Below are 9353 nucleotides of genomic sequence, written 5' to 3'. Positions count from 1 at the left end.
GGGGGGGTGAGCGGTGTGACGACATCAATTTTAATTCGTTTTAATCACATCATCCTTCAGTTCAGTGGCAAATGCTAGAGCGGCGTGTCTGCCCATTGCAATGTGACCGTGTATGACAGCGAACGCGGTGCGAAGAAAAAACAAAAAAAAAATAAATTTTATGTACTTCTTATGCTTATTGTTGCTGCGGAAGCATAGGTTAGGCTATCCCTTAGAAAAAAAAAACAAAAACAAAACACATCACATACGTACGGGAAGCGCAAAAGATGAGCAGATCTATCGCGGACCGTTTGCGCTTTTTCGCTTTAGTACAGCTTGTTTTAAGCATTGACGAAACAACCTCAAACAAGCAATGGAAATAAAAAAAAACATCCAGAAATGCGCTAATAGTCGCACGTAAGGAAGAAAAAAAAATCAATCCCCCCAAAAATTACGGGAAGAAACGGAAATAGTGAAAGGGTTGCGAAAAAAGGAAAACCCACGCGAAGCAATCATTGCAAATAATCATCCATAGCAACCGTATGCACGACCGAACCCCCCTCCCCGAGTTGCATGCAATAGTGCGTTTTCTTTTTATTATATTATTATTATTATTATTATTTATGTTAAGCAAATTTCCGCAAATTCGCTTCGACAAAAAACAAAGGGGAGAATGCCAGGACGAGATGTGTACGGAGATCCACGTTGAGGGTACTGTATTGTGGCAAAACACATCCCTCCCCGGCTACCAATTGTGAACGTTTTTAAATTATTCACTATCGAATGTTTATGGTAAAACAAAACAACAACAAAAAAAAAACACACACACAAAATAAAAGAAACAAATAAAATGTAAGCAAAACATCGAAAATGACTCAACATCAACCTTTACAGGTGGTGCTGTTGTGTTGTGTGTCATTCGTTTTATTTGAGAAATTGTTTAATTGTGTTTTTTTTTTATTTATTTCAAAACGCGATCTACATTTATTTGCAATAGTTAAGCTTCTTCACAAAACGGTGAATAGTTTTAAAATTATTCATAGGAAATCAATTGCTTGAACAATTTAGTGATGTGTCTATTACTGACAATATGTAATTCTTTATCGGCACAACAACCTCAAGTGGTCCAACCTTGGGGAGACAACGTTGGCTTATTCCAAGGGGGATATCGAAATCAGATTTATCCAAAACTAGTACACTATTTCGGAATAGTTAATTAAGAAACAAAAGATATCTCTTCAACTGATTGTGGATGTCCATCACGTCTAAAGTGGACGTGAACGTCTAAACGTATATATTAATGTTTGACTATATTTCAAAGCTCTATATACACCCTACACATGGCTGTACTCGTTGAGTTCCTGGTGAAATTCAATTTCTTCCTACCTACCATTCATCTCGTAAGTATGATTCACATAAAAAAATATTGATTGCATACTTTCAGGCTATTTAGTTCAGACATCTATTTAATGATCGTTGTTTTTTTTATTGCTTCAAAGCAAAGCTCAGAAAGCTCAGCAAAAGCTTGTTTTGGTGCGGTGCGGAATTTCGAAAATGCAGCTGATGAGTCATGGCAGCACTTGTTTGCTTTGTTTTTCACCTGTTTCACACAACAGCACGTAGAGTACTGTGCAGTTATTCCTTGGTTGGGCGATTAATATATAAATTTTATATTTAAAAGGCAAAGCTTGTATGTTAAATTTTGAGATTTACGTTGTGCAGATTGTGCACTCACAGGTTATTTAAAGCTGTTCGTCCTATGTATGTGTGTGAGTGGTCAGGCGTACAGTGGGAAACACAAGCTTAAAGCTAGCAAAAAGAAATTTTATGAATAAACACTATTTCAGAAAATTGTTGATTAAGCATTTTAATTTGTTTTGTGTAAATTTTTACACAAAATGTTTAGATGATAAAAAATATATAATAATAAAGAAATGGTGGAAAGCCCTACGCACAACCTGTTTGTGTTGGTGAGCGCATAGTGAGCAACCAAAGCATTGCGTTGCACCGAGAGGTAAAGCGTACCCGTCGAACCATTTCGATTCCATCGCTCGCAGCGTTCGGGTGTGCGTAACGGCACGGTGTCCGTGGCTTTGTTTTGTTTCCAGCAGGCCAAACAGCTTTGTTAGAGTGTGGTTGTGCGTATATTAATCCAGTGAAACAGTGAAGCAAGTGTTCTGGTGTGGTTGCAGACCGCAGCCCTTCGCGGCATTGGAGCCCCTCGGTTTGGAAAGAACCTGCGTTCGCCCCTTTTTTTTCATACTTTCTTGACCGCGCCCGCTCAAGTGTGATTTTTGTTGTTGTTGTTTGTTGTTGTCTAACCGCAGCAACAAAGCAATGCACGGTACGTCTTCCCCGTTCCAGCCAGACAAGTGAAACAAAGCGAAGAAGCCCTTCAAAGATTTGTTGTTTTTTTTTTCGGCTTTCCCACCCGGGGTCCGCATCCGGTCGTGATTACGGGAGTTATTTTTTTTTTTGGGGGGTGGAAATTCGTTCCTGTTGCCACCTATTCATTTGTTGTTCGGAGCGGGAACCGGTTACCGATTCGGGCTGTGTGTTTGTGCGTGCTAGTAGTGTTGGTTCTTTCCGTGAGGGGGTTGAGCGAGATGACAGCCTAACCAATACATTCCCACTCACCAAGACGAGCCACCGTCGAGATCAACAGAATCCACGATCATCCACGATCGCCAACTGTCAACAACACTTAACCTAAGCTCCGGCCACTGCTCAGCTCAATATCGTTAACATGGCGATAGCATCGACGTCCAGTCTCCAAGGTGGCCAGTACGCCCGGTATCTGGTCTTCCTCAGTGCGTGCCTTCAACTTTTGCCCGTGGTGTGGACCGCGTCACGCTCCTCTTCCGTAACGCTCGAATCGCGTATGAGAGATGATCCCGATTTGTCTGAGGTTTGTATCCTATAACCTGGAAAGATGTTGAAAATCTGCAAAACTCAAAACGACGAACCTCGTCCACCCTGTCAAAATGCACTTAGAATAGCTGTTAAAGTGTTAGGGTTTATAAAAAAAGAACAAGAATTGATGTCCAACAATAATGTGAGCCTGTTTGATCATTATCTCGATGGTCACGCTACCCATATACCCAGCTAAGCTTCAACTCCTTGGGAAGCGCTCGTCTAGATACTGGACGTGATTTAAAATTGGAACAACTTTGCCGTTCTGCAAGAATCATTAGATTATACAGAGATCGATAGATATGAGCGCCTCATTCACCAAAACGGTTTACGCTTTATTTCATTTGCCGTTTGTCTGAAACAACCCCCGAAAAGGACGCCCTATCCTCTGCGAGCACCTTCCAGTTTTAAAACTCACAACACCGCGGTCGTTGCGGCAAGGGTAAAGAGAAGAAGCTTTATGCAGTGTGTGTGTTGTGAGTGTGTTTATATTAGGGTACAGAAATAGACAAAAATCAATGCAAATCATCTCGCCTCACAGCCGGGGTGACTCACGCTGCACAATCACACCAACCACCCCCCCCCCTCGCCTTAGCAAAAGCGATGTGTCCTTTCGCCGGATGAGTCAAAATAAATGGAAAGCGAAAACCGGGCAAAGGGGGAGGGGAAAAGCAAGAAACTCCGCGCGGAGGGGTGGAATAAATTTTGCGCGCGGCGCGACCCCATTTTGTTGCCGATACACACGCGATTGTATTAAAAACACTCGCACCCGGGGGGGTGTGTAAAACAGTGCGATAGGGGTGCGGGGTAAGGATAGGTTTGATCCTGGACAGGCCGCAATCACCACACCATCGTTTAAATTGCTTTTCTCCTGTTTGCGAATGAAATGCGAGCGTCCCCGTGCCGAGCTACCCTCCAACCCCGGTCAAAGGGTGGCTGGAGGGGTGGAAAAGCTATATTTGCAACAACTACAACAGCAACAACGAGGAACGCACAAAAAAATAAACCCACCCCACCGTCGGTCTTGTGTTTCATTATTGGTTTGGCCGTGCCGAGAAGTTGGCGCCAACTTCATGTTTCCAGGATTTCGGGGTGCACGGTGCAAACCAGGGACAGGAAATTGGTTCGGTTGGGGTGGTTCACCAGCTCTCTCTCTGTATCTCTGTATGTGTATGTGTGAGGTGGTGAGGCATGATAGTTTTCTCGTCCCGGTCGTATTATATCCCTAGCGTCCTTGTTCCAACCGCTTTCCCTCTTTGTCGCTGTCGTTTGACGAGTGCAAAAAAAAATGTGTCCAACAATCTATTCCCCATACCTACTGCTATATCTACAGCGGTAAGGTAAAGGGAGGAGTGGGAATTTCCATCATTCACCTCCAACATCAGTGAGGGGTTTTCCATCGGTTGCCGCTAGCGACCGACCGAGTCTCGGTGTGAACTCGTTGGCGCCAGAATGTCCTCCTTACGCACACTAACGTACCGCCGATTGGGTTACTGTCGGAGACGTCCTTTCTGATGACGTGTCTATGCTCCAACAAAAAAAAAAAGAAGGAAGAAAACCCACTAAGACACTAGCAGCGTTTGGGGGATTTTATCGAATGATTTCCTTCCCATGAATCACACGCACACCACCGGACACTATTTACGACGAAAAATTAAGAGTAAGTTGTAAAGGGATGTAGGTTAAAGAGGCCATCTACTGTTCCTGTTTTTGCGACATCTCGATTGTTTGGTGGCATGAGTAGCTCATTCCGGGATGAGATGGCATCGTGACGCAGTGAAACTGCTACTACTTTTGGGTGAATTTATTACTGTGACGAGTAAAAATGGCGTCTTGGGATATTTAGACATTACTTCAGGATATATAGGGATTGTTTCACAAGACAGAACCCATCTAGACTTCCATTCAGGCCAATCCCTCCTATGCAGGAACGACTACTGAGATAAAGATATCGTAGATAAAGTTAAAGATAGCCTAGAAAATACAGATCTAAACCTCTTGAGGTTGTTGTGTCACTAAAGACGAAGATGTATTCTTACCTCAGGATATATTCCAACGCTATCTCAGGATATACCCCATAGAAATTGCAGACTTATATGATAATAAACTGTTTCAGTTCTACTCACTGATCGAGCGAGATGAAATTGCCATGTCCAAGCTAGTTCACCATTCGCTGACAATATTTGCACCGACGAATCAAGCCTTCCAGCGTTACCTCAACAACAAGACGCATCTGAACTATCACATGTGTAAGTACAGCACACCACAAGCATCGCTACCGTACCTATACTAACGCATCGTGATATCCCTTTACGTGAAACCTCTGCAGCGACCACTCCGCTCCGGTTATCGCAGCTCGCTGATACGGTGCGTTCGCTAAACGACGATGGTACACCGCTGTACATTACCCGAATGCGCCCGCTGAGCGGCATGCAGGAGGATCTGTACGTGAACAGTGCGAAAATTATCCGGGAGCGTTCCAACATGGAGTTTACAAACACCCGCGGCTACAAACAGGTAGGTGGCGACCGTTCCGCTGATGTCATCCGATATGGCGTCTAATCATCTTGCTTCACCACCGTGCAGATACTCCACGTTATAGACGACGTGCTGACGCCTATAACGACGGTTTTCAACAAAACATTGGATACACCCAACCCGGATGCCTGGGGATTTTTGCAGAGTGTGGAGGCTATCAACATCGAGCCACACCGGGTGAGGTAAGCATCGAAATAGGGGGCATCGGGCTCGGGAGCTGTGTGGGGTATTGACGCTCACATCACCATCTACCATCGCAGATCGTTCCGGAAGAAGATACTTAACCTCAAACGGGACCAAGTGTTCAAGAAACCGGGCATCTCTACCTTCTTCATACCGGTGGAGACTGGCTTCAAGGTGAGGACACGAAGGGGACACAGCACAAAATTAGTTCCCACATCGACGCACTGTATTGATTTATTCTCCGATTACAGGCACCACCGTACCCAACCTTGAGCATGGTGGATAAGCGCGTGATTGATGGGCATGTTATACCGAACAAAGCCATTTTCACCATACCTGCACCGTACGGTCAAGCGCTGGAGACGCTCCAGTTTGAGGATGATCTGCGGGTGACGATTACCTTCTTCCGGCACGACACCGGAAAGAATGCACGAGGTATAAAGATAGCTTTTTTGCAAATAGCGACCGCCTGAAGACTTACTGATATCATCTTTTCCTTGGTCGTCCATTTTGAATTCCAGTGTTTGTGGTATCGAACACGATGTACTCCAACTCGCGGCTCACACCCGGTGCGGTAATAGCGGAAATCGTCAAAGCAAACATCCCCGTTGCAAATGGTGTCGTGCATTTAATACACCGACCACTGGTGATTGTCGATATGCACGGTCTGCAGATGCTTACGGTAGATAGTTCCTCTTTGAACGTATTCCAGCAGGTGGTTTTATGCTTTGCCTCTCTCTTTTTGTTGCGATTCGTCCATCAGGATAACAGCCACACACTGTGGTCTAAATTTCGAGATCTGATTGAGGACTATGCGCCAGAATTCCTGAACATCTTGCGAGGTATGAACCAAATGACGATCTTCGTTCCGCAAGATGACGCCGTCTCGCAGATGATGCAAACGAACTTCATGAGGTATGTCCGCTTCGAGAATTTAAGGATTTTTGAACTTATTGAATGTATTCCCTCCTATTATATTCTTCCACTCTTCCAGCAACCGCAAGAAGCTTCTTGAGGTGCTAATGATGCATGTGGTGCCAGATGCCATTACGATCGATAAGATAAAGCGTAACAACCAGAATCATGTAAGTGGTGAAATGCCCACGTATATGGGGTAACCAACTAACCAACTCTTGTTCATTCCTTGGCAGATTTACCAAATACCAACAATGACAAGTCGGCGCTTTATATACTTTAATCTGAACGAAAACCGTACCACACACGCCAAAACCGTCACCGTCGAAGGTGGAGGTGTGAATGCATCCCTGGTGCTGGGCGATATTGCCACGAAGGATGGCTACATCCACATCATCGACCGGATGCTGGGTGTTTCGTACATGACCGTGCAGGAAAAGCTTGAAACTGATCCAATGCTGAAGTATGTCACCTGACCACACATTTGGTAGCTAATGGATGCACTTTATTCACCATCGTTCTATTCTCAGCCTTACGTACCACTTTGGAAAGTTGAACCACTTCAACGATCAGCTAAACATGACCAACAAGCGATTTACTTACTTCGTGCCGAGAGACAAGGCCTGGATCCAGTGGTTTATTGAACATCCGGCTGCAAATCTCGACGACTTTGTGCGAAACCGTGAACAGGTAGCTCAACGAACTACAAAAAGAAGAGATCTCGATATAAACTATATATTCTTTCTGTCTCTCGCGCATACTTATATTTAGTCACGTCTGGTGTTGGAGCAGCATCTTATCATTGCCGATCGAGTGTTCAGTATGGGAGATCTGAGAAATATGTCTCATGACTCACTCATCCTACCGACGGTCGGTCCGGAAAGTTTGCAAATACGCGTCAAAGAGGAAGATAACAGTAAGTAATGCACACGCACATAACGCGGAAAGGCTCTCACGCACACTGTTTGCTCCGCAGGGTTCTTCATACAGTGGAAGGAAACGGGCCGCTGGACGACTGTGTTCCGTGCCGATGTGGAGTGTACTAACGGGCTGATCCACGTCATTGATGCACCGTTCGTGCACGAGTACGACATGATCACTAGCGGCGGCAGTCAGGTACGGCTTTGCAGCACAGTACTAACGTTGATGGTGACAGTATTAACGACGCTAGCAACGATCGGAACGTTCTGAAACGTACCGCTGGTGCGATTTCGTTCAACAATTTATAAGGCACACCGCCATAAGAGGATACCGATTTGTGGATTATAGCTTGCGTGTTCGAGCCACACCGAACGGAGCGGCCTGAACTGTCATTTTGTTGCCAAATATTTGGTTTCACGCTGAAACACTCCTTAGTAGTACCGTAGTACGAATTCGTATTCTGTTCATTGCCCTGATAGTGATGTTATTAAGTATCTCTATATTTCTCTCTATCGCTCTATCTGCTAGTGGTAATGTATTATGACAAATTAGTTGCATTTCAAGAATCTCAAGTAATTGATGACTCAGTTTACATGCAGGGAGTGTGTTTTGTATTAAAAACAAACATTTACTTCATTATAAGTCTAGCATGTACGTTAGTTTAGACAGACGTCACGCGAGGGCTTGTGACGTTTGATTAGTCTTGTGTTAGAATATTGTTCCTTTTTGTCTCTCTCGGAAACAAAAGATCTAAAAACCACAACAAAAAAAAATATGGCGTTGCGATTGATTTGATGTTTCTTGTTTGGGTTTCTAAACGTGTGCAGTAGACCCCGTTCCCATTCCTTCGCTTTTCATACACTTTAATCCGTACCTTTTTCAATGTGTTCGTGTGCCTTAATATATACAACTTAATATATACAAACAAGAACAACAACAACAAAAACCATTGCCGTCATTACCGTAATTGCCTAGTGGAATATGCCTTCTGTCCCGAGCAGATTGTGCTATAATAGATACCGAATCTCTACAAGCTGGCAAAAAAAAAATGTTGTAACGAAGTAAGATAAGCGAAACGAAAACCTTTAAGCTGTGTGCTGTCTGCCTGTTGAAAAAAAAACTGTATTTACAAACTGCATCCGAGACTCCGCGGTGTGGACAATGTATTCTGTATAACCAAAAATGTCACTGATTAGTTTCCGAACGTCAAGGTATTGCTAAAATTGATATTAAATAGTCGTCGGTTTTTTGATACTACTACTTCCAATTCGCGATTCCCATCTTCCCGAGAACCCTCCCCCCGTTTTGTTAGGCTAGCGAACGATTCTAGGCGTAAGTGCGTTGCCAAATTAAGCGTAATAATAATATAAAAAAATGAACTGGAGCAACAACAAATAAAGCAGGAAACCGTGACTGGGAAATAGGAGAAATTGACAACACAAAAAACAAAACGGAATCTCCAGTTAGATATCGCTTCACCTAAAACATGTAAAACCGTTAATCGCCTTAATGCAGGAAGATAACAGAGTGTAGCGTGTAGTCGTTTTCCTTTTGGGAGTTTATGTTGGTGAATTGTGGCGTGTGCCTTCTGTTTCACTGTTGCCTTTTTTTTTGTTTGTTTGTCCTGTATGTAGAACGTCCTGTACCATTACTTGCTAGCATGTAAACAGCCAGATAAATCCGGATCCCGAATAATGTAACATGAGCAACACTTTTAGCTTGATGAATTGAACATCTAAATATAAGACGATAATGATAAGGTTTGCGTCGGTGTAGCACTTCATTCTAGATGACACGCGTTATTGGACATCTTCTCTGTCTCTTAATGACGAAATCGCTTGGTTGCGGTACGCATGAGACTAATGAGCTAATTTGCAGTTTCCAATAAAAGGATTGATGCGACC

At 43.8% G+C, this 9353-nt stretch overlaps 1 protein-coding gene across 1 annotated transcript; it reads left to right on the top strand.

The window, feature by feature from the left end:
* Positions 1-2646: 2646 nt before the first annotated feature.
* On the top strand, positions 2647-9182 carry LOC128306903 (fasciclin-1). Its single transcript, XM_053044558.1, has 13 exons — positions 2647-2887; positions 5009-5141; positions 5222-5409; positions 5479-5612; positions 5691-5800; positions 5884-6048; positions 6135-6295; positions 6377-6528; positions 6608-6698; positions 6765-6991; positions 7059-7221; positions 7300-7444; positions 7505-9182. The coding sequence occupies exons 1-13, from the start codon at positions 2726-2728 to the stop codon at positions 7717-7719; spliced, it is 2046 nt and encodes a 681-aa protein (XP_052900518.1). The 5' UTR covers positions 2647-2725; the 3' UTR covers positions 7720-9182.
* The last annotated feature ends 171 nt before the right edge of the window (positions 9183-9353 follow it).

Source organism: Anopheles moucheti, chromosome X, assembly GCF_943734755.1.
Source record: "Anopheles moucheti chromosome X, idAnoMoucSN_F20_07, whole genome shotgun sequence".
NCBI classification, from domain to species: domain Eukaryota; kingdom Metazoa; phylum Arthropoda; class Insecta; order Diptera; family Culicidae; genus Anopheles; species Anopheles moucheti.
This window is presented reverse-complemented; position numbering and strand designations above follow the sequence as displayed.

What these genes read in the sequence shown, in the direction of transcription:
- LOC128306903 (XM_053044558.1), top strand. Translation starts at nt 2,726, where the DNA reads ATGGCGATAGCATCGACGTCCAGTCTCCAAGGTGGCCAGTACGCCCGG. An exon ending in CTTCAAGGTGAGGACACGAA is followed by an intron (nt 5,801 to 5,883) that starts GGGGACACAGCA and finishes CGTACCCAACCT; the next exon opens with TGAGCATGGTGGATAAGCGC. An exon ending in ACGGTCTGCAGATGCTTACG is followed by an intron (nt 6,296 to 6,376) that starts GTAGATAGTTCC and finishes TTCGTCCATCAG; the next exon opens with GATAACAGCCACACACTGTG.